The following is a 26,078-nucleotide window of genomic DNA, read 5'->3' on the forward strand; positions in this document are numbered from 1 at the left end:
AACATGAAAAAGAAAGAACCTTCAAGCTGACAGAATCTTTCTTTCCTATCCTTTCTTCTTTTGCTATCATTCCATTTTCTGCAATATGTTGGTGTCTCAAGGACTTTGCTTGGGTAGAAGCCTGAGTTGATTGTTTTTGTTGCTGGTTATTCTATTGAAAAACAATTTACTTAGAGTAGCTGCGGAGGCTGTATGCTGGACATTGATTGAAAATAAAAAGATCATTGGAATGCATTTTGGACTGCATTTGAATGGAGTCTGTTTGGTTTTGATTTATTTTACACTGCCACCTGTTCTGCACTGGGGCTGGTTTCCTGGAGCTGAGGGTGATGTTTTTTCTTTTTCCTGATATAATTACATTATAAATTGTTGATTGTCTTCTATCATTTTGGATGAAGAGATCTCATTGTCATTTCGGTAATCACTGACTAATTTCAACTCTTAGTAGCTGACAAGCTTCACGAATGTAGGTACGATTTTGATGTGTGGGGCATGAAGTAAAAAACTAAAGAAAAATAAAGAAAAACATAGCTGCCTAGCAAGATATTGATTTCTCAAGCAAATTCGTTGATCAAGGATGTCATACAATCCAAAAGTTTGCAAAGCATTTAGTGCAATGAGAGCTTTAGGCATTAAAGACGAAGTTGTGAAACCTGTCCTGAAGAATCTTTTGAAATTGTATGATAAAAATTGGGAACTTATTGAGGAGGATAATTATCGGACTCTTGCAGATGCCATTTTTGAGTACGAGGAATCTAAGGTTTATTTTTTATGTCTGCTGATTCAATAAACTATTTTATTTATTTATTTTCTTTCTCATATTTACAGTTCATGCCTTTAATATTACTTATGTTTTTGTGCTAAACGTGGGTGTTGCTCTTTATCCCTAAATAAATAGGAAGTGGAAGATGTCAAGGAGGATAGAGGGCCTGAACCGCCCCATAAAAGACTGCATTTGGAACAGCAGGAAGACCAGGTTTCTTCTACAATGGAATATTCAGGTTCAATGGTTGTCCTAGAAGAGGGTGAGATACCCTTAATTTCCTGCAGACAAGAAGTAATGGAGTCATCTCTACAGAATTCAGGAGATAGAAGAACTGAATCTAGCTATTGTCGGCCTCATGCACAGTCAAACGATAGGGGAAAGGCTCCTGTATCTTCTCATTTGGTTCCTAGAGATAAAAAATCAACTTCTGATAGGGGAAAGGCTCATGTATCTTCTCATTTGGTTCCTAGAGATAGAAAATCAACTTCTGATAGGCCACCAAGTGGAGTGCAGTTTAAACAGTCAATGAATGAACGTGCTTCTGTCAATATGCAGACGGAAGGGCCACCTCGTAAAAAACACAATGAAACTTTCATTAAACTAGAAACTGAGCAATTCGTTACTGAATTGCCAACTTTCACTGTGCCAACTTCAATGGTCCATTCAGGTACTTGTATATTTCTAAATACGAAATATAGTCTGTGTGATAGAATTACCAGTGAATTAGAATACATGATTCTGATTCCTCTAAAAAAAATGTATGACATATCCTCGGAAACTATTACCATGTATTTTATTCAGTGTGAATCTTTTTTCTACTTTTATTCCCCTTCTCTAGGAAGGCGACGGGATGTAGGAAAAAATTTGGATCTTGAGTGCTGGACATTTTAAGGCATTTGGCTGCACCCCGTTTCTATATTGATGCAATTGGCAGTTTTTAATCACCCAGCTATATGATGCCATAGGTGGTTGCCTCCTGCATTTACCAAAAAAAGAAAAAAAGATAAAAGTCAATAACATGTTTCAGTGTACAAAAAGCATTTTTTTTTTTCAGTGACATGTGCTTGGTGATTGTTTGGCAGCCTAACTGTCAAATGCTTTAGTCCCAGTGCAAGATGCAAACAGTAGCTAATGGTTAATTTTGGCTCTTGTGACCTAAATTTAAGTCTCTAACCATAATTACGAGTATAAACTAGTCACTTTTGACATGCTACCTTTGTTTTTCAGCTCTTCCAAGCTCACTGGAGGGTTCTTCAACAGGATATAGTTCTTTCAAATCCCAGTTATCCCAATATATGGACAACAAGGATGATGGTTCTGCACACAATTGTGGTACAAGCTGTGAGAGTAATTTTGATATTGCTTCCTCGCCCTTGGGGGAAGTGAAAATTTCTCTCAACTGTCACTCTGTCATTGGGCAATCTAATTTCCACATTCCGAAGTTAGACGCAGTCTTAAAATTTGTAGAGGATAAGTATCTCAGAACATACAAAATTGTTGGGCCCCAGTTTTCTGTGGTGAAGTTATTGAAAGATTTGTGTGAATATTACCTGGAATTGGGTACCAATTCTAATGACAGGTCTGCAATAATTAAGTCTTCGGCCAAAGTGAACATGGATGGTCGTGGTGGTCATCATCACATCATAAGGCTACGCGATGCTGTGAATATTGGTAATTTTAAAAAGGATTCAGACAATAAGGAAGTAAGCTGTCATGGATCTTCAAGTTCACGTAATTTGGTTGTTCGTCAGCGCCAGACATTCTCTCCTAAAGAAAAGAAGCCCTATCGTAAGATCAATGACATAGCAAAAGGCTCAGAGAAGGTGAAGATTTCATTGGTAGATGAAATTGGCTGTAAGAAACTGCCCAAGTTCGTTTACATACACCAAAATACTGTCTATCAAAATGCATATTTACATTTCTCGCTGTCTCGGATTGCGGATGAGGACTGCTGCCCAAGTTGTTCAGCAGATTGTCTTTCATCATCAATACCTTGTGCATGTGCTCGTGAAACTGGGGGAGAGTTTGCCTATACTTCACAAGGCCTGCTAAGAGAAGAATTTTTAAGAAATTGTATTTCTATGAAACGGAAACCACAAAAGCATCATATTGTTTATTGTCAAGACTGCCCACTGGAGAGGTCTTACAACGAACAGATGCCTGAACCATGCAAGGGTCATTTGGTTAGGAAATTCATAAAAGAATGCTGGAGAAAATGTGGCTGCAATATGCGGTGTGGAAATCGAGTAGTACAGAGAGGTATTACCTGCAGTTTGCAGGTCAGAATCTCCTTGAAATTACCTCTGATGAGCAACTTGCCCATTATATGTTTATTTATTTATTTACTCTGTTCTTTTGGTTCCAAGTTTTGGAAGCAACTTTAAGAAAGGCTTCTAATTAGTTCTCTCTGCTGAGCTTCCTTTCAAAAATCTTATGTTATTCCTGCTTATTGTTGGTTAGTAATCAGTATGGTGAAGGTTGATAAAGAAGTTGCAAAAATTAAGGACAGGAAGCCTTTTTTTTTTTTGTTTTGTTTTAAAATCACTTGATCTGACTTAGTCTGGAAAACTTCACTTCTCTTTTGGGGTGTATTTTCTTCTCCTTAGAAGACATTTTGAAGAGCCATTGAAAATTATTAAGCAAATAGCTGTTGAAGCCATTTTATCTGAAATTTTATTTTTGGAATTAAAATGAAAAATCTATTAAGAGAAGAAGGAAAAGCACAGTAAGCAATGGACAAGAAGTTCTGTGAGAAATGAATTATATGGAAATATTACTATGCAACTGGAAAGTAACCAAAATCAAGTAATAAAAAAAATATATATATTTTTTGATAAATGAAAATATACACAACAACATTAACCAATCCTTAAGTTCCACAAGGCAGGGTTGCTGCATCAATCATTTTCTGCCATTTGCACAATCTATGGCAACATCCACTTGCCAAATCCTTATTCATTATTGCAGTCCAAGTTATTCTCGGTCTACCCCTCCCCCTCTTACTGCCACAACATTAACTTGCCTACTTGTGCATTATTTGGCTTATATTGCATGTACTCAAACCATCTTAGCCACCCCTCCTTTACTTCTAAAATTTCTATGCTTACATCACTTAATTTATTTTTTAGAGATATACCATTCACCTGCCTTAGCATTTCATTTTGGCAACTTCTATTTTTTTGGATATGTTGTTTCTTAGTTTCCTAACATGTGGATCCATATAGCCTAGCTGGTCTTATGGCCGCCGGATAGAGCTTCCATTTTAACTTCTAGGGGTATTCTATGATCACAACATGCACAAAGCACCTCCCACCCTACGTCCTTTAACTCTATGTATTACATCTTAAATTTCTCTTTCAGCTTGCATAACAGATCCAAGTTATCCAAAATATACTAGTGCTATTAATTTCTTGACTATCAGTTCTGATCTTTTCTCAATTGTTCCTCTTAACATCTCTAAAATTACATGTCAAATATATTGTCTTCTTTTTATTTTAAAACGTTTATATTCTAAAGTTTCTCTCCTTATTCTATCTTAAATTCTACTTTATTTCTAGTTTCTTCAATCATAACAATATCATCTGCAGACAAATTATACCATGGAACCACAGTTTGCATATTACTAGTAAATTTATTCATCATTAATGCAAAAAATTAGGATTCAAAGCAGACTTTTGATGTACACATAGAGGTGCCCAAGAATTACAGAAAAATTGAAATACTGGACTGAAATCGAACCATTTCTCATTTTGGTTTGGTTTTTCAGTTATGGTTTTCAATTTCAGTTTTTTAATATTTTTTAAAATCTGTTTTCAGTTCTGGTTCTATGAGTAAAAACAAACTGAAAAAAATTGAAAAATGAAATATATTTTATTTAAAATAGTCTCCATCTTCTTTCTTTTTTTAAAATTTTATCTAGAAATCATAAGTTTGTCTACGTCAATAAAGAAAATGTGCAAGTCACTTTTGTTTTCTTTAACCCTTTCCATCAATCTTATCAGTATATATATATAGCTTCTAATCTCATGGGAGGATGAGTCCCCAAATCTTGGGAATGATTCTACTTTACCAAAATGATCCTTCTTTCAATATTGTGGCGGTGGTTAAGGATGACTTGCTGAAGGCTTTTAATGAAGTTTTCTAGAATGAGATTTCAAGCAATAGTGCTAATTCCACTTTTAACCCTTTCCTTGTTTTTGTTTGTTTTAGTGGTTGATGTATTAAGTAGGTTGGTTGAAAGGGCGGTGGATAGAGGATTAGCTAAAGTTCTAGGAGTGGGTAGGGAGGACATAGTGGTGTCACACCTATAGTTTGCGGATGATACTATCTTTTCCCTAGAGGATCATAGAGGTTTTTTTTTAATATGTATATATATATATATATATAAGGGCTCCTCCAAATTTTTGAAAGGGTGTTGGGGCTTAAGATTAATATGAGGAAGAGTGGTATTGCAGCTATTAACGTGCTTGTAGAGAGTGTTAGGAAATTAGCTTGGAAGTAGGGTGCACTGAGTTGGGATGGTCATTGCCCTATCTAGTGGTTCCTTTGGGGGTTAATCCTAGACTAGTTAGTTTTTGGGATCCGGTGGTAGAGGGAGTGTCTAAGCATTTAGATGGGTGGAAGATAGTTCATTTTCTGTGGGAGGTAGGATTACTCTAATTCAGACTTGTCTTTCTAGTATCTCATCGTAATTTGTTTCTATTTTCAAAATTTCAGCAGGAGTTGTTAGTAAGGTTGAGAGAATTATGAGAGGTTTTCACTGGTTATGGGTAAGGGGTTTTAGGGATCATTTGGTGAGATTGGAGGTGGTGGCTATAGGACTAAGAGGGAGGGTGGCTTGTGCCTTTGGAAATTTGGTGTCTAAGAACACGACTCTTTTGGCTTAATGGCCTTGCCAGTTCTCGCTAAAGGATCTTTTTTGTGGTATAAAGTTATCAAAAGCAAGTTTGGACTTTATGGGAATGAGTGCGATACTAATTTGGGTTCTAGATGTTCTTTGGAAAGTCGGTGGAAAACTATTTCCTAGATTTACCCTCTCTTTATTCCCCTTACTAAATTTTTTTTGGGTAAGGGCTGTAGTATCCTGCTTTTGGAAATACCTTTGGTTAAGGAATGTTGTTTTGTCCACCTCTTTTCCTCGCTTGTATCACTTGAGCTGAGGGCAGAATGATCCCTCATCCTATTTCTTCTTTTAGTGTAGATCCGGACGGTCTTTTATGTTATTGGGATTTCCACTTCAGGTGATCCTTGGATGATAGGGAAATAGTTGAGTTATCTTCTTTGTTGGTCATGTTGAATAAATATAGGCTATCTTCGGAAGATGATAGTCGATCTCATGGTTGTTGGATCCTTGAGGGGTTATATTCTTGTAATATTTTTGTGAGTTCTTGGTTGACACCAATTTCTCCTTTCCACTCTACAAAGTTATTTGGAAGGTCAAAATCCCCCTAAAATCAAAGAGTTTCTTTAGTTGGTTGTGCTTAATAGGATAAATGCGAATGACCTGCTGCAGATTAGGAGATCTTTAAAGACTCTCTATATATGTGCGTGCTTTGTTTTGATTGTTTAGAATTTGTTCCACATTTTTCATGCATTGCGGTTTTGTATGGAAGGTTTGGAACAGGCTATTCAATTATTTTGAATAAAGTTGGTTTATCCAAGGACAGTGGAGGAGTTTTTGGCAATATACTTAATGGCTTTGATTGGAAGAAAGAAGGAACTGCATTATGGAATTGTGCTTTATTTGCCGTGTTTTTGGGTTTGCGGAAGGAACATATCTTGTGTGTATTTTCAGGGGAGAAGTTATCATCTTTTTTGGTGTGGAAAAGATTCATTTTATGGCTTCTTTATGGTATGTGGGCAATGGGAACTTCAAAAAGAAATGTTGCTTCTGATCTTGCAGGCATAAAACCTAACTAATTTTCTAAAACCCTTGTTTCTATCCTTAAAAATGACATCTACATGCCTACTAAAGACTCTTTTAATCTAGAAATCATAGGTTTTGTCTAGGTCAAAAAAAATCATATGCAAGTCACTTTTCTTTTCCTTTACCCTTCCATAAATCTTCTTAATAGATATATAGCTTTTGATTTTTAGGCATGAAACCTGACTAATTTTTTGAAACCTCATTTCTAAACTTAATTTTGTTCAAATATCGTTTCCCAAATTTTCATGATGACTCATAAGTTTAGTTCCATGATAGTTATTACGATTTTGAATATCTCTTTTACTTTTGTATGTATCGGAGTGCTTTTCCTCCATTTGTTTGGCATTTTCTTAATTCTTATAATTATATTTGATAAATTAGTTAACCATAATTGGGATGCCATTTAGTCTTATAAATTTTTCCATTTCTCATTTTCTTTGATGCAAACTTAACAACATTGACTCCCATTTCATGGATAAATTTCAAATATCGAGCTTTTTCCGTATTTGTCAATTCTAAGTTTAAACCTTTTACTTTGGTTTCATTATATAGTTATTAAAATACGTTTGCTATGTTTCTTCTTTTACTAAAACACTATCACCCTCATTTTTTATACGTTTGATATTGCTTAACTCTTCACTCTTTCTTTCTCTAGCTCTAGTAAGTTTAAATGTCTTTTCCTCCTTTGTTATCTAGTATTGCATATAAAATATTATATGCTCTATGTTTAGCTTCACTAACTAAATTATTTTGCATCTTTCTTGCCTCTTTATGCTTATAAAAAGTTTCCATGTTTCTTTATTTTTGGCATGTCTTAAACACATTCTTTTATCTTAGCGAATTTTTTGGACAATTAGTCTCACCACCAATTCTCTTTACTAGTCGCCTAGCCAAAAAGAAAAAATCTGTTTACTTGTCAAGCATCTTTTTTTAAATTCACCTAAAACCTCTTTTACTATCTCTTTTATAGAACTTTTATCCTCTTGTAAGGAGTGTTTGTGTCTACGTTATGTTCTATTATTTAGTCATCATATTTTATCATTTCATCTTTAAATTTATTATATTTCTCACTTTAGGTTCGACCACTTAGTTCTCTTTCACTGATCTATGTTAACTTTTCTCTTCCATTATGTAGGCATATGTCTAACTCTAATACTCAATGTTGCATAGTTAAAATTTGACTGGGAATAACTTCACTTTCCTAGCTAAGAAAATTCAATTTTGATTTTTATTTTGTCTACCCTTGAAGGCTATTAAGCGTTCTCTCTTCTTGATGCATATATTCATTTTTTTGGATAAGAGAAAATTGTATTAAGAACCAAAAACTGTACAATGTAAGAGGACAAAATTTCCTCAATATTCCAAAAGACTACAACCAGAAAAGTTACATGGGAGCTGGCATCCAATCCTTTTGAATATCTAACAGTGATAAAACCCAAAAAGTCCCCCGAAGAATTGGCCCATGATGAAGCCAAAAATACCACTCCATCCCATGATAAAATAGGGCAAGATTTTCAACCTTTAAATATTATCTTGTTCCTCTTGATCCAAAGGGACCATGAGGTAGCAGAAACTGCTCTGCTCCATAAAGAACCTCCTTTTCTTCTAGAGCCAAAGCCTTCATGTTTCACTAGCCAGAAGTCCCCCACATTCTGAGGTCTTACCCAAGTTTCACCTATGCAAGAGAAGAGAGCATTCCAGAGGCGTGATGCCACCTTAATGATGCAAGAAAAGGTGAGGCATTTTTTTCATTGGTCTCATCTCATGGCATATAATGCACATGTATGGGTTGACAGACATATAAGGCCTTCTAATCTGAAACATATCATGTGTACTAATCCTATTCATTGTTATAAGATCGTATGACATAGTGAAATTTGGAATCATATGACTGGACTTATTTTTGTCTGCATATCATATCAACCCTGTGTCCTCTTATAGCTTTTATTGCCCTTTTGAATGTGACCATTGAAACTGCTCCTGTAAATATTGTCTCACTTATGGATATTCCTGATATCCCTTATAATATTATTTATATCTTCCCAACATTGCTTTTTAGGTTTTCCACTAAGCCTATTTGAGGAGCACAAGCACTTAAAACATTTATATTCTCTTGCCCAAAGACTATATTTTAAGATTCTATTTCCTACTCTTTTAACATATACAACACTGTCATGTAGGTCTTTGTCTACAATAACTCCTACCACATTCTTAATATGTTTGTTCCACAAGATTTTAGGGTTTAGGGTTTAGGGTTTAGGGTTTAGAGTTTAGGGTTTTTAAGGTTTAGCATTTATACTTAGGGTCTTGGGTGGACCAAAGTTTAAATGTTGATATTTCAATTTCTAGCTTCTTCGTATGCCTACATAGTTTCTTGAAGACAAATTTAGTTAATTTTTCTTTAAATAATTGCCGGTCAATACCTCCATGCTTTTAGTAAGTTAAGTGTCCCTATGTTCCAAGTCACTAATCTAACACTAGTTCTTCAATCTAGATTCTTTACCTGTAATATGGGAACCCTTGCATATTAAACATTCTACTTGAGTATTGACATGTTGCATCACATTGGGGTGACAACCTAGGCCAGTTTTTTGCTACACCTGGGTAGTGAAGTGTAAAACATTGCTCGTAAGGGATGCCCCAGTGAATAGTTGGTAAGGATTCACTTTCTAGAAATTCGACAAGTTTTATGCTCGTTGTCAGCTACTTGACGCAATCCTCCTCCTTTACTAGGCTTGGGACTGGCTTTGTATGTGGAAAGAATTAAGACATCAAGTGCGTATGTGGAATTGATAAATGAAAATATTTTTATTACTTTGCAGATCCCAGGGAAGGAGTCCTAAGTTTTCCAGTCATGGAGAATTGGAGAATACAATTTAAGGCAATTCTACAAAAAACTCCTATGGCCAAAGTGTTAACTGCTAAGAGAGGCAGCGAGCATTACCTTTTCCCACGACAAATGAAGGGAAAGATACTCATCCCTTAAAATCCTTGCATTCCATTCCAATCAAACTCATTAAATAGTAGCAAGTGTAGCACCATGCCACAAAATTTTAGTATCCTTCCATTCTCCCAGGCTCCCAAACACCAAAACTTCATGAAAAAGCAATTCCGATGAACATGCGCATGTCCAGCTTTGCCCTGCAATGGCAAACTGGAGATTCCACAATCTCCAAGCAACGAGACGATTTAAAAAAATTTGCACTGAAGTATTGTCCTGTTACTATCAGTTATCAAATGAGTTTTGACATATTAAAGTCGAGCTCTTTTTAGTATATCCTTTGATACTACTCATGTCAGAGTTTTATTGGAAAATTTGAAGTTAGTAACTGTTAGTTCTTTATTGCATCTATTCAATGCCTACTTATGTTTCAGGTATTCTTGACAGAGGAAGGAAAAGGTTGGGGTGTTCGAACATTGGAGGTATTGCCTAGAGGTACATTTGTTTGTGAGTATGTTGGTGAGATTTTAACCAACATGGAGTTGGATGAGCGGAATAAGGAAAGAAATGATGAGAGACATACATACCCGGTGCTGCTTGATGCAGATTGGGGTTCAGAAGAATTTTTGAAGGATGAAGAGGCACTTTGCCTGGATGCAACCTTATATGGAAATGTTGCTAGGTTTGTAAATCATAGGTAATTTTACTAAAACATGTGTATGCATGGGAATTTATTTGCATGCATGTCAGTTGATTTGTTACTTTGCTTTTGTGTTTTGAATTTAGTAGGTCAATAATTTTTTTTTCCATTATTACATGTTTAATGCTTAAAAGTTCTGATTCTTTTTCTCATGAACAAATTGATTTGTTGGCATGATGATGGATGCTTATGGAAGGTATCCATAATGCAGTCTTTAGAATCTCTAATGCAGCCTTTGGGTTGCAATATATGTCCCTTCTTTTTTTCTTTTGCAAAATACAAGCCCAGTGCTGTGGATTAGGTTATATGAGTCAAACTTGATTTGTTATTCATTTAAGCATACGAGATTTATCAAACAGCGGCTGAGCAAAAAATAATGAATGCTAGAGCCATGAAAACTGCTCAAAATATTTAGTCACAGGCAAATGGCTGTCGTAGAAACATAATCAATTCAAACAAGTCAAATAGATGCAAGACTATCTCAATGATATGAGAAATCAACCAAAATTTAAGGGATTTAAGGCTAAATAATAGGATACATGGTTTTTTTCTTCTTGATAGAAAAGAAGAACATTAAAAGAAGGAATATACAAAAAGGAGAATAAGACATCTCCTTATAAAAAATCTAGAGCAAACCAGTTAGCAAATACAGATAGACAGAACAACAAAAAAAAAGAAACAAACAAAAAGCACACAGCACACAAAATCAAGCCAGCAAATAACGCCGATTACATTAAATATTTGAGAAGCTCACTCCTTCGAAATGTCCATAGCCAACACTCAAAAGCAAATACAAGCAATGAATCTTCTCCCAAACCAGCAAAAATTTCAACTTTTTCGCCTAAAAATTACTCGCATTATTTTCCAACCATAAACCTGACAACACTGCAATATAAGCACATTCTCATAGTGCTGCCTGTTCACTTTTCCTTCCAAAACCCACAAAGGATACTTTTAAAAAAGTCCTCCACTGTCTCTGGACAAACCCAACTCTCTCCATTAATACAAATAACTTATTCCACATTTTCCAGGCAAAATCATAGTGCAGAAACGAAATGGATGCTGTTTCTTAGTTGTCATGTCAAAGAGCGCAAACATATGTGGAAAGAGCCTTCATTGTTCTCTACCTTTGCTACAAGTTATTGGTGTTGACTCTATTAAGCACCAGCAACCAGATAAAAGCCTTGATTTTTGGGGGGACTTTGGCCTTCCAAATCATATTACAAGGACAAAAGAAGAATGAGCTGGTGAATAACTCACCAAAGTTGCATTAATACGCCCTTAGAGGATCTGATGACCAAGAACAACTATTTGCTCCCAAAAAAATGGTAAAATGCAATTATGTTACTGCATTTTACTATTTAGTGGCTATGCATCCCCATCTTCTATTCTCACTTGATAGTAGCTTAAACATAAGTCAACTTTGGAGAAGTACTTTGCATGACTTAGCTGATCAAACAGTTTAGTAATCAGCGGAATCAGATACTTGTTGCGCATCACCACCTTGTTGCGTGTATGGTAGTCCACACATATCCGCACGCCCCATCATGTTTCTTCTGAAACAACATTGGTGCTCCAAATGGTGCTTTGGAAAGAAGTGTAGACCTTGTTTCCAATAACTCATCAATCTGTTTTCTGAACTTAGCTAATTCTGGAGGCGTGATCTAATATGATCCTTTAGCAGGCAGCTTCACTCCTCATAACGACTCGATCCCATGCTCCCCAACCTGTCGTGGAGGCAATTTGTGATGTAATTTGTCTTGCTTCACAGCTTTATACTCATCCAACATAGCTTGGATGATAGTAAACACCCATTCTTGGCCTTTGTCTTCATCTACCACCAACATGGCAAGATGTCCGTTCACCCCATCTCAATCCTTTCTTGAGTTGCATGGTAGAAAGAAACTTCTCATCGTCTCCTTTCTTCATAATGGTTTGCACCATACAAGGTTGGTATCCCATTAGATGAAGCAAACTAGCAAACGGAATCGATACCGTCTTAGTATACCTTAAGATTTCTTTTCCAAAAATCACTTGTAAATTGCATAAATTGGCTTAGTAGTTTTGCATTTTTTTTTTCATCATTTAACATGATATCATGATCTATTTTCCATATGTTTATTATTATAATATATTGATGTTCTATTGAATCAACAATTTTTTTCCTTTCTCAAAAAAATGTTTAAGGAAAACTCTTCTATAAGAAATTAGGAAGTAACTCATTTTGTATGAAATGAAACAACTATCTGTTAATTTTGGAGCAATGAGGAGCTCCTTGCTTAAGATGTTGATTTTGTTGATTGATGAAAAATTGTCCAATTGATGAATTTTTGTGCCATGAAACCATGATCCCTATGGACTGAAGAAATTTTGTATTGTAGTAGTCCAAGAAATTGCTTTAGTTTTGTATTTATTATTCATGACTTGCGCATCCAAGCTCTTGTTACAAAATGTATTCAATGGGTTTTCACTGTGTTTTGCTTTTTTCTTTTTTTTTTTAAATTTCCTTTCCTTTATTCCATTCTTTATCAATATTGCCTGATTTTTATCATTCTAGATGCTTTGATGCAAACTTGATAGAGGTTCCTGTTGCAGTTGAGACCCCTGATCACCATTACTATCATGTATGGAATTTCTCTACTCCATTTGCACATGAATTTTATAATGATTTTTATTTTATTTTATTTGTTTTTTTTTGGGAGGTGAGGGTATGGTGAAACATGTGGGAATTGCCATAGGAATAAGCCCATCTAAAGTGCTACTTATGTTCCTTATATGCAGCTTGCCTTTTTCACAAACAGAGATGTAGATGCTTTGGAAGAGCTAACATGGGTAAGTGTCTCGAATAGTTGTTCAATGCGCTAAATAAGTCTCATTTTAGGATGTTTAATAACAGCTTGTGTCTGTGTCAATTTTTGCTAGGGGTATCATCATAGTTGCTAAGCCAATGAGTGCTTGAATGTAGTTGTTTCTTGAATTATATTGAATCATATATATATATATATATATACACACACACACACACACACATACACACAAACACACACATATATATAGATTAGCTATCTGAATCCCAACAAATTGGCCTATTGTAATTCATAAAAAATAAACCACGATGTTAAACATTTTTTGATCCAGAGTTGCGTCTCTCTCTCCACAATTGCAGCAGGATGCTAAAGTCCCCCAGCAGGAGGGGGAGGGAGGAAGGGAATACCCCCACCCTCCTCTGCCAAGAAGGAATGCCACTATTACTAATTTTAATTTTTATATTTACTTCTTTATTTAACAATCTTGTTCATGTATAAGTGTAATAATGTTATTAAAAGATCAAAGCATTAATTTATATTAAAAAAAATAAATCAATTTACTAATTTATTGCAAGAACAATCTTGTTGTACATGAAATTTGAAAAATGGTAAAAAAAAAATTTTCAATGACTTTTCTTTTTCAAATTTTAGAAAATTTATGGGTATTTTATTTTAATTATATTTAAATTTCACATTGTCATTTATCCTAAGTTTAATTAAAAATTATGTATAAGTTCAATTCACAAAATTTAATTTTGCATATTAAAGTATTCTAGCAACATGTTGCCTTGAAATCTTTAAAACCTGTTTTTTAGTGTCTGTTTGGTATCATTTCTGTGTTGTTTTCTATTTTCATTTATGCATAGTAAGGAAACAAAAGTATGAAAGTGCTATTGTTTATGTTTGCCAATTTCAAATTTTTATTGTCGGTTTTTCTCTGACTTCCAAAAAAGTTAAAAACCAAATTCTATGATTTTTAGTTGTTTTCACAACTTGTTCCTAGAATATTTTTATTATATTTTATTTAGAAAAAAAATCAGATTGTATGTGGGAGTTTCAAGAATTACATATTGAATGATTCATTAATTCTATTTATATGCATTAATTATGTTTAATTATAAAATTACAAATTAATAATAATTAATAATAAATTTTCGCTTAATTAACTATTGTATAGATCAAATCATTCATTTATATTAATTTTTAATTAAATTAAAATATAATGATCATATGAAGTGAATATATATTTAAAATATAAATATTCATAAAATTTTGAAAACAATTTAAAAGTAGTAGAAGACATCTAAAAATTATTTATACTATATTTCAGTTCTCATGTTCAGGTTATAGTTTTTAGTTCTGGTTTAATGTTTTAGATTCTGGTTTTAGTTTTCATAATTTTTGACAATGATACCAAATAGCCTTTAAGTTCCTTCCAAAACAATTGAAAACCAACAATAAAAATGTAAAATTAGGAACATAAGCAAATGAGTTGTCATAATTTGTTTCTCCACTATAAGGAAATGAAGACTGAAAACAGAAAAAATACCAAACAGGCACAGGAAACGAAAACTGAAAGCAGAAATAATATCAAGCAGGCACTCACTGTTGCAAAGAAATGTGGTTTGAAGAGTACTAATTCCTGGGGTGAAAGATAACATTCAAGGAATCTCACCAGAACATAAAAGTCTGCGTATTTTTTTAGCCTTCGAGAGAAAATGCAATAGTGTGTCTCTCCTAATTCAAGACTCTGCCTACAGCTGTCCCAATGGCATTACATGAAACCTCAAAGGCTTGTACTAAAATTTAGATGCCTAAGCATATGGTGCTTCATTCATTTTTTGCTTAATCCCTCCAAAATCTCTAGTGGCTTAAGGGGTCAAATTCTCTGTTTTTTAAGTTTGTTAGCTTTCGGAGTCATAATAGTGCCTAAAATGACGAATACCAAATATATTATTGTTCATTAAAACATAGGAGAGGGGAATTCTAAATCCAGTATTTCAATTTCAAATTGTAAAACCAACTCCAGTATACACATAACAAATATACTATTTATTAAAACACATAACGATGAATAAATCCCTACACATAACAAATATACTATTTATTAAAACACATAATGATGAATAAATCCCTACATAACTGAGAAATACACAATAAAAAAACTCTATAGATTCATCTTACTTTCCTAATTTTACACCTTAATTTTTTTTTTGTTTAATTGGATTTTGAAAAGGCTTATGATTGAGTCAAGAAGAGTTTATGTAGGGTCGTATAGGTGGAGGACTTGGATGAGGGGCTGATTGTCTAACGCCTTATTTTATATAATTATTAATGAATAGCTAAATTGTGGTTTAGGGCTTTGAGCTGTGTTAGGTAAGGAGATCAATTGTCCCTCTTTTTGTTTGTTCTTGCAGTTTACTTGGAGTGTTTTAACAGAAGGTAAGGGTTGATGGGAGGAATTGAGGTTTAAAGTGAAAGGATGACATTTTTTTCTTAGAAGGATCATAAGCAGCATTTTATAAATGTGCCCTCTGTTTTACAATTTTTTTGAGTGTTACAAGGTTAAAGTAATTTTTCGGGAAGATTGGGATAGTGGATATTAGTTTGAGTTTTGCGAGATATTTGGTGTTTTGGCTTCTTTAGTTGGGTGTGCTACCCTAGATTGGCCGTTGACTTTCTTAGGGGTTCCTTTGGGTGGTAAATTGGTAATCTTGGTTGGTGAGTTTTTGGGCACCTGTGTTAGAGAAGGTGGCCAAGCATCTGGATGGGCAGAAGGGTACCCTTTTTTATTTAAGTAATCATATCGTTATTATTCAGTCCTGTCTTTGTAATATATCTCTTTATTTTTTTACTTTATTTTTTTTGCACATTTTTGGGGTTGCCAAGACCACTGAGAGAATCATCAAAAATTATTTGTCATCGGTTGAGGAGAGGACAGGCATTTGATTGGCTGGGAGGTGGTGCGTAGGTAAAAAAAGGGATTGGAGTTGGGCCTAGGGAAATTGGTGATGAATAAATGGCTTATGGAGTTTTCCTTTAGAGGATAATTCACCTTGACATAAAGTAATTTAAGGTAAATTTGTCTTTACATGAAAATGGGTGGGATACTAATATGGATTTTAGGTCTTTTTGGAGTCCTTAGAGATATGTATAATAACTTTACTCATGTTTAGTCCTGATACCAAATTTATGGCAGGTAATGGACTTTGCATTTGTTTTTATGAGGGATTCAGAACTTTTTGTCTTTTTGTAACGTCCTTCTTCATTACATAATGTGGCTGTTTCTTCCTCTTTTTTTCTTTTTATTTTCTTTCTAATAGGAAGATTTTTTATTTTTTATTTATTTTTTGTGGGATTTCATTTTTGTAGGTCTTTGAATGATAAAGATATAGAGGGCTTATCGTCCTTTTTTTTTAGTGAATCTTTTGCCCAATTTTTGATCTGGATTCCATGTCTTTTTTGCCCTGTCATATTATTTGGAAGGCCAAAGTTCTCTTTAAAACTAATGCATTGTTAATGGTAACAATCTATTGCAGAGTAGGATGCCTTTTAAGCCATTACTCCAAACGTGTGCATCCATTGCTTCGATAATCCTTAATCTTCCTCTCATTTGTTTTTGCATTGTTCTCTCTCTTGGAGGATATGGAACAAGCTTTATTGTTTTATTGGGGAAAATTGGGTTGTTCCATAGTCAGGATATATTGGCCATTTCATTTTTGGGTTTTGGTAAGAGCGAAGACAAATCAGCCTTATTGGAGATGTGGGTTGTATGCTGTGTTGTGGTGTATTTGTATGGTAAGAAGCACTCACATTTTAAGTGTAGAAGACTTCTTGGTTTTTGTTTTGGGACGAGATTCAATATTTGGTGTCTTTATGGGTTGTTGCAGCCTGTTTCAGGGGAAATGCATTTCCTGCATGACTCTTTAGCTGTTCTGCGTTTGATTTATTAGGAGGTTTCTTATTCTTCTACCTTGTGCTTTCCTTTATTAATATAATTCTTATTTTTTGACAAAAACATTCCTTTATCTTTTTAATAAATTTGTTTTCCTTTAAATAAATTCTATACCTAAAATATGTTAGCCAAATTGGTGGCCTAGATGCTTATGGTGGTCTTCTATCATTCCCCTAACTTAAAGGAACTAAACTCTAGTGTGTGTAACTCAAATATGACTAACAACGGTACAACGCAGAACACTCTCATGTGCATCATCCTATGTAGCATTTTTTGAAGTGAGGACAACCTATAATTATTGAACCAAATGTCTACCTTAGGGAGAATCCCCAAAGTCATAGCCAAGATAACCTTAATTGTCAATAATAGCTGAAAATTGCGAGGAGTTTAAGGAACTACAAAGCTTGAACAGTTGTAGAAAACAGAGTAGTGCTAGAAGACAGAGCATGGGGCTCAAAGGTGCCTATTTAAGATGTTGAAGTCATCCACATTGAAATTTGGATAAATTTTTATATTATTAGGCGAATCAAGGAAATACGCATTAGGTCTAACTTTTATAAGGATGGAGAATGGACCTATGGCACGGGCATATTGCTTCATAATGGAATTTTTGATGTAGCATTAAGGTCGAATGTGAACCATGATACTATGAGCCCTATTAGGTATGAAGTAGAAGAAAGCATCAAATAATAAATGCCACACATCTTACAAAGCATCTTCCAGAAATAACTAAATTATTGTTGCTATTAGACTTTATAAGCAATTGACGGTTCCCCTCCAACCCCCCACCCCCAGAGAACAACTTAATTTATGTGATGTATTGGATGTCTTCAAAACGATGATCCATCTTTGTTCCTTTCAAAACATAAAAAGGAAATATCCAACTGCTTCTCCAATGGTGAAAAACCGTAGTGAAGCCAAATAATGAATTCTATCCTGGACCAAAGACATGTCATCTTCTTCCTTAAGAACATATGCATTTTGTTCCAATCAAATATCCACAAAACTACAAAAATTCCATGTCCTTGAGGAAATATCCAACAACTTCTCTTGTGATTCCATACATGCCCATGTGTCATGGGCCAAACACTTCACACCTTGTGAAGGGCTGTGGGGCACTAGCTAAAGAACTCTTGTTGAACTGTTTAGCCAAAGTATATCGTGGATTACCACAAGAAAACACGCGCAACAGTCAAATACAATGTAAGCAGAAGCAATAAGAAATTCATGTAAGCAAATGTTAATCACACAATAGACATTGAAGCAATGTGATTCATTAACAACACTTTCATAGGCAACTTGTGTTTTGCGAGGGAGGCAAGTAGGCCAAACACTTTTACAAAATGCTAGTGAGTTTTACAATGACTAATGAACACTCACTCACCCCTAAAGAGTTCTATATGCTATTCTAGCTCTAGCTCTAGGAATCATCGAAATACTGAGTCATACTTCCCCTTCGCACTAGGGAATAAACATACTTGGTGAATAAAACCTATAGGTCCTATACTACTATTTACATGATGGTATCCCATCCCAAGCTCACAAGGCAAGCAGTCACGGGAAAGCATATTGCCTTGAACAAGCTTAGCTCATGACATTCCATGTGTTCTCAAGCATAATCAATCTTTGCTCCTTCCAAAACCTAAAAAGGAAATATCGAACTTCTCATGTGATTCCATACATACCCATGCCTCTCTGCACAAATCAAACAACTTATTCAATACCTTAAAGGGAACGAATAATAAAAAATAATGATGGATTTTGAAATGTCAAAACATAAAGGACAAGCATCCAAATTTAAGACTTGAAGGGCATCCTACTGTATAACACATTTTTCTTCTTAGCTCTATTAAGAATGACCAACCAAATAAAAGCGTTGATCCTAGAGGGGACTTTAGCCTTCCATATAATACAAGGAAGTGAAAAGGACATGTTAGCATGAATGAAATACTCAAAGAACAATTTAAGAGAATAAATCCTTGAAGAAATTTAAAACCCAAGATAAGCAATCCCCCTATTGGAAAACGATATTCCTCCAATAACAACATTAAACAAGAGAGATGCTTTACCTCCCTATCATTAACGAGACCTGCAAAAATAGAAATCCCAAGAAAGATTTCCTAATATCAAAAAGGAAAAAAAAGGTCAATTAACCATGGCACATCATTGTTCTTTTAAGGCAAATAAAAGGTTTTTCAACTTTGATAAATTGGATTTCTATATTCATAGGAAGCAATGTGTCATGTTGGTGTTGAACACTGAAGAATTTTTGTGGCTTATGGCTCCATTTTGGTTAGGACCATATGGATTAGACAAGGAGGTGGTTTCATCCACCTGACGTTATTAGGAAATATATGGGTAGGTTTTTGTGTCTAGAAAAAGAAATTTTTGAATCAATAAAAAAAAATTTTTGTTAGTTGTGCATCAAGGGGATGCCACCCCGTGGTACAAAAAGTCACCCACTCTGTATAGTGTCACAAACATCAAGAATTACATTATGATCATTCCCAATTTGGTCACTATGCGACCTGAATACATCAAAATCCATTGCTCTTGGCAAATTAGAAGCAAAGTAATTGAATCTTTGAAGGCTTTCTTATTTCTTTTGTTTTTGAAGCACATCAAAATATGGCGAGTGGAATGAGATTCAAAGCTTTTTGATTCTCCTCGGTGGCCCTAGTGCCTTTGCAAGCCCAAATCTCCCCTCCCGCGGAATTTGTAGTAACCTATCATATCCAATCAACGGCAGAGCCATGTTCCACAGATTTTTAGCCCATGGGCGGTGGATAAGGATGTGATTTACTGATTTTGCATTAGTTGTAGAAAGAAAACATCTATTGGTTATTGTTATCCTCTTTTTCTGTAGATTGTCAAAGGTTAAAATTTTTCCGTGTGTTGACTCACAAACAATAAAGCAGCCTTTGAAAAGCTTATGAATCCGAGGGGAGTTGTTGCGAATTATTCTCATTAGAGAGAGCTTCTTAAAGAAAGATCTAATAATCATAGTAGTTAAAAGCGCGCCTCAGGGCGCAAGGCGCAGTGAAGCGAAGAGGCTTGCGCCTCAAACCAGGTGAGGCGAGGCGACGCTAAGTGAGATGAGGCGCACTGGGGCGACAGGCGCAGTGAGTCGCGCCTTGTGAATTTTTAGTCATTTAAAGTAGAGAAATAGCCACAGCCAGACCCGTAGCCCTCATTCGACTTGAACGAACATAGCCCTAGCCCCTCTCGGCCCTTCAAAGCCCTTCGTGAGTTCATTTTGCACATTTGAACCAGCAGGAGCCTTCGCGATCCTTCGAACCAGCAACGTGAGCTCGTCTGTGAGCCTTCGAACCAGCCGGAAGCCTTCACTACTTCGTCTTCGAGCTTCGAACCAGGATCGTGAGTTCGTCTTCGACACATTTGAAGAAGCACGACCCTTCGCGACTTCGTTTCCAACCAGCAGGAGCCCTCGTGAGTTCTTCTTCTTCTTCTTCTTCTGCCTGCTGCCTTCTGCTTCTCTTCTTCTTCTTCTTCCTGCTGCCTGCTTGTTGCGTGCGGCGTGCTGCTGACTGCTGCCTGCTGCTTCTCTTTTTCTTCTTCTTTATATGTAAGCTTATAAATTAAATATTTTCTTTAATTAATCTAAGCTTATAAATTATAAATAATACATAATATTTATTTTTTTTACTGAAATTTACCTACTGTTTTTAAATTTGTAAAATTTAGTTTAATTAATGTAAGTTTATAAATTATAACTAATACATAATTTTTATTCTTTTTATTGAAATTTGGCTACTCTTTTTCCTCTTCTTCTTTATATGTAATTACTAATTAAATATTTAGTTTAATTAATGCAAGTTTATAAATTATAACTAATACATAATATTTATTCTTTTTACTGAAATTTAGCTACTATTTTTTAATTTGTAATATTTAGTTTAATTAATGTGAGTTTATAAATTATAATTAATACATAATATTTATTTTTTTATTGAAATTTAGCTACTATTTTTTGATTTGTACTCTTTTCTTTTGATGTTGAACTATGTTGAATTGTTGATGCTTTTGGGCTAAATTTTCAATTTTGTAATTGAATTTTTTGGCATTTTAAATTCTAATATTACTAGATATTCATATGTTCATATATCAATAACCCCAAATAGACATTTTACACCATTTTAATAATTGTGCGCCTCACCTTCATGAGGCGTGCGCCTTCGCCTCGCGCCTCTAACTACTATGCTAATAATGAATATACATTTTTTGTCCAAAGCCCATATTGGTTTTGTTGGGGATGTTTTGGTACCGAAAATTATAGAGATTACCATAAGAGTTGGAGAGTGCATGAATTTCTCAGTTTTTCATATTTTGAGTAAAAGGAATATTCCAAGAAATCCCATGATCTGAGATTTGTAGATGATGACTAATTGGGCATCTTTGTCACAAGCCAAACTATATATGAAAGGAAAGGTAGCTCTAAGTAACAGAATGGTTCAAATTGTCCTCTCTTTTGAGAAGGTATTTCATTATATAGGCAAGACTGCCATTTATGTAAGGAAACTTAAATTTGTACATGTTAATTACACAGAGTGATCTTAGGAAGCTAGATATGGTAAGTCAGCTAATTTACATAGAGTTAGGAAGCTATATATGATATGCTAGCTAATTTACATAGGGTGATTTTAAGAACCTATACATGGTAAGCTAAATCTCCTCTCCTATTTATGAAAGTATATACAACCTAGATTAATAGCTATTAACAAGGCATAATTGATGGCCTTCTATTGACATCCCCCTTTCAAATTGATGCGGGTTATCCATAAGCATCAATTTGTTTGTAAGAAAATTATGCCGTTGCCGTGTGAGAGCCTTGGTGAAAATATCTGCCACTTGAAGATTGCTAGACACATGAGGAAGAGAGATGGGATTGGCTGAAATGTTAATGGCACTAGTATTATTCGCATGAAGAGAAGTAGGACCACCTGGGGAGAAGCCAAGTTCAGCCAATAGCCCTCGGAGCCAATATATCTCAGCGCAAGCTTGGGACCTAGCCCTATATTCGGACTCAGTAGAGGACTTAGAGACACGGTCCTGTTTCTTGCTTTTCCAAGAAATAAGAGCCGGACCAAGAAACATACCCCAACCTGTAGTAGAACGTCGAGTGTCACTACACCCGGCATTATCAGCATCACCATATGCTACAAGATCAAGTGAAGAACCAGAAGGATAGAAAAGTCCCCTCAAAGCTGTGCCATGGACATAGCGAATGATTCGTCGAACTGCAGCCATATGAATGTGCCGAGGAGAAGCCATGAACTGACTAACCTGTTGGACTGCATAGGAAATATCAAGTCTAGTAATTGTCAGATAGATCAAGCTTCCAACCAGCGTACGATAGGCTTCAAGGTCTGATAACAAGTCACCCTCTTCTTGCGCAGCTTGAAATTCAGTTCATTGGGAGTATCATGAGGGGTAGAGTCCTGGATACCAGCAGCAGCCACCAAATCCTCGACATACTTGTGCTGTGACAGAAAAATACCATGTGAACCAGCAGTAATTTCTAGACCAAGAAAAAATGTAAGAGATCCCAGATCCTTCATGTGAAAAGAGTCCTCTAAATACTGCTTTAATTGGGAGATCAGAACCGAATCAGTACCCGTGATACTCTAGAGGCGCGGCGCAAAGGAGCAGATGGCAAGATAGGAGCAGAAGGGGCCAGCACTGGAGGTCTCTGCTGGTATACCATGCCTGGCTGGAACCTTTCAACATGAGTACTAGGAGCACTAAAAGTGTCATCAAAAGAAGGCAAGAAAGCAATGGAAGACCCCGGTGAGGAAGACATAGAAAAGAACCATTGATTTTCAAAAAAGAGCACATTCCTCGAACGCACCCGATTATAGTTTGGATCATAGCATAAATAACCCTTTTGTGTGACACTATATCCCAAGAAGGCACAACGGATGGATTGGGCAGAAAGCTTGTTTCTGTCCGGTGGGGGAAGATGCACAAAGCATACACACCCAAAAATGTGAAGATTTGCTTAGTTAGGATTGTGAATGATTCTTTCGTTCAGCTACTCCATTTTTTTGTGGAGTATATGTACAGGAGCGTTGAGAGATAATACCTTTAGATTACCGGAAAGATTGGAACTCATGAGACATATATTCCCCACCCGAGTCGGACCGAAGAATTTTAACAGAAGCTGAAAATTGAGTGTCAATAAGAGCTAAGAACAGTTTGAACATATGAAAAACTTCTGATTTACGCCACAAGAAATACACCCATGTATATCTGCTGTAGTCATCGATAAATGTCACAAAATATTTGTATTGGGCATGAGAAATAATAGGACTAATGCCCCAGATATCCCTATGAATGATCTCAAAACTGCAGGTGGCTCTACTTCCTTTAGAAGGAAGGGTAAAGTCTTACTTTTTCCAAGTTTACAAGTTGCACAATCAGGAAACATAGTGGAAGAAGAATGCTCTTTATTATTCAATAGACCAGATTTCAACAAATAATATAGAACACTAGAATTAGGATGACCAAGGGGCTTGTGCCAGACTTCATTTGACACTCTAGACTTATTACAAAGTAAAGACAGTACAGAGAAAAAAGGTAAGCTTTGTGGAACAGGTAGTTGTAGGGAAAAGAGACATCCATGCTTAGGCCCCTTCGCTATCAACTGCCCTGACATCTGATCCTGCACAACACAACCACAATGAGTAAAATGTACATCATAATTTTGATCCACAAGCTGGCCAACAAAAACTAAATTCACAGAGAGATTAGGTGATACAAGAACATCCTTAAAGGAAGAAGATACATCGCCAACTGCCGCAATGGGTAGAGCACTACCATTGGCTGTTTGAATATATGAAGAGCCACAATATTCTCTGACATTACTTAAACCATGGATAGAATTAGTCATATTATTAGAAGCACCCGAGTCTAAGATCCAAGAGGGAGATGAAGAACCAGTACCTTGAAGACCCAATGCTGAAAATGCACTCACAATCATTTCTTGCACCGTTTCTCGAGTTAGAAAAGGTGCTGGAGGCTGTAAAGCAACAGTAGAAGTTGCAGCAGTAGCAGCAGGCATAGCTGACTGTAAGTCACCAGTAACAACAGCATGATAGACCTTGTTGGAGTGTGAAGGACAAATAGTACAGTCCTTAATGCCCTGACTGCTTGCAGTAATTACAAAATTTCTGAGGACAGTTAGGGGCAATATGGCCATATTTCTTGCAACTATAGGACTGTGTGGTGCTCATGTCATGACCCTTCCCCTTGCCATGAGCAACATAGGCAACTGAGACAGTATTAAAAGCAACATGAGACTGCTCCATAATATTCTGAGTATTGAGGCATTGTTCCTCACGCAAGAGTTCTCCAAAACAGACCTCCAAAATCAGAACATGATTTCTATTTACTAGAGAGGCACGAATAGATTCAAAGTTAGGCCTGTTTCTTTGGCTGGTTTTGTGTACGTGTTGTCCTGTCGCCAATTGTGCCTCCAATCCTTCTGCAGAGACCGTGGCTCTAACATGGTCGGAATAATCATTCCATAAAATCAGAAAACCAGAGTAGTAGTCTTGAACTGATAGATCCCCTTGAGTATAGTTAGCACTTAGCAATGGCCAACTTGAGCTGGAAGTGCCTAGCATTGTTGTCTTGGTTATAGACTTGCTTGAGATAATTCCACATAGCCTTTGCAGACCTATAAGGATGCAAGAACCAAATGTGGCTCCATAGAACCAAGAATCCAGGACATGATTTGACTGTCTTTGGCATCCTAAGCTGCCTTGTCAGCCTTAGACATTTCCGCAGTAGATCCCCCTTTTCTGCTGCCATCTATGTCCCCACAGCTCTTTACCCTTGAGAAAGGTCTCCAATTGAAACTCCCAAGCGGCATAATTTTTGCCAGTGAATCTGACACAAAAATTATCTAACTTCTCCATAAGTACTGAGGCTATGACTGAGAAAACTAGGACCAAGATTTCTTAGAGAATGGCTCTGATACCATAACAGAATGGTTCGAATTGTCCTCTCCTTTGAGAAGGTCTTTCATTATGTAGGCAAGATTGTCAGTTATACAAGGAAACTTCAATCGGTACATGTTAATTACATAGAGTGATCTTAGGAAGCTATATATGGTAAGCCAGCTAATTTACATAGAGTGATTTTAGGAAGCTATACATGATAAGCTAAATCTCTTCTCCTATTTATGAAAGTATATACAGCCTAGATTAATAGATATTAACAAGGCATAATTTATGACCTTTTATTGACATTAAGATTCTTGTTGTCACTCCAAACATCATGCCAAAAGTAAATGTTGGCCCCATTCCCCACTTGAAATCTCACAGTCAAAAAAATCATCCCACTGATAAATTTCTGAACCCCTCCTCATAGAGTCCTCTACTAGCATGTGTTGTCCATCAATTATTCTTGACACCCATATTTGGTAAGGGTAGGATGAGACTAAAGATTTTGAGCATAGTGTATAGAGTGGGTCAAATGGATCAAACTCTTTAGTGGCCAAAAAAAGGTATCCACATGCCATTATATTCTGCTCTAGAAAATACAACTAGGGGATGTAGGGCCTGTTATGGAAGAAGATGCGCACTATGAAGAAAAAAATTTCTTAAAGCATTAGGGTATAAAAGGTTAGAAAGACCTGTTATGAAACAAGATGAAACTTGTTTTATATAACATGTTAGATGTGTCAGATCCCTTTACTAATCTAAAAGATAACTCACAAGGGGTAAAAGGTTTTTTTTTTCCCTTTTTGTCTCAGTCACCATCTCAATCACAACCTGCCCCTCGTGGATTAAGGAAAATGATCTTTTTTGGGCAATAGACAATAGGGGATGCTCTAGTAGGAGGTTGTCTGAAGATGCACTAGGTGGTATTCATAGTTTGAGGATTAGTAAAGGCCAAGTAGACAGTTTAATCGAGGAAGGCTCTTTGGTAGTAGTTCCCTATTGTGATTGTTCTCCCA

The 26,078-nt window shown here is 35.7% G+C and overlaps 1 protein-coding gene across 8 annotated transcripts in view; it reads left to right on the forward strand.

The window, feature by feature from the left end:
* The window catches only part of LOC131153538 (probable inactive histone-lysine N-methyltransferase SUVR2), a 91,692-nt gene that overhangs the window by 38,843 nt on the left and 26,771 nt on the right, over positions 1-26,078 (forward strand). For 3 of the 8 annotated variants that reach the window (XM_058105897.1, XM_058105896.1, XM_058105901.1), the window contains exons 2-7: positions 471-760; positions 899-1,433; positions 1,994-3,045; positions 10,068-10,330; positions 12,891-12,957; positions 13,115-13,165. In XM_058105897.1, the coding sequence (XP_057961880.1) occupies positions 578-760; positions 899-1,433; positions 1,994-3,045; positions 10,068-10,330; positions 12,891-12,957; positions 13,115-13,165 (2,151 nt within the window). In that variant the 5' untranslated portion in view covers positions 471-577. Of the gene's footprint in view, positions 1-448; positions 761-898; positions 1,434-1,993; positions 3,046-10,067; positions 10,331-12,890; positions 12,958-13,114; positions 13,166-26,078 lie in introns of all 8 variants that reach the window. The other 5 variants (XM_058105899.1, XM_058105902.1, XM_058105900.1 and 2 more) reach the window with 3 other exon arrangements.

This window comes from Malania oleifera, chromosome 4 (genome assembly GCF_029873635.1).
Source record: "Malania oleifera isolate guangnan ecotype guangnan chromosome 4, ASM2987363v1, whole genome shotgun sequence".
NCBI classification, from domain to species: Eukaryota; Viridiplantae; Streptophyta; class Magnoliopsida; order Santalales; family Ximeniaceae; genus Malania; species Malania oleifera.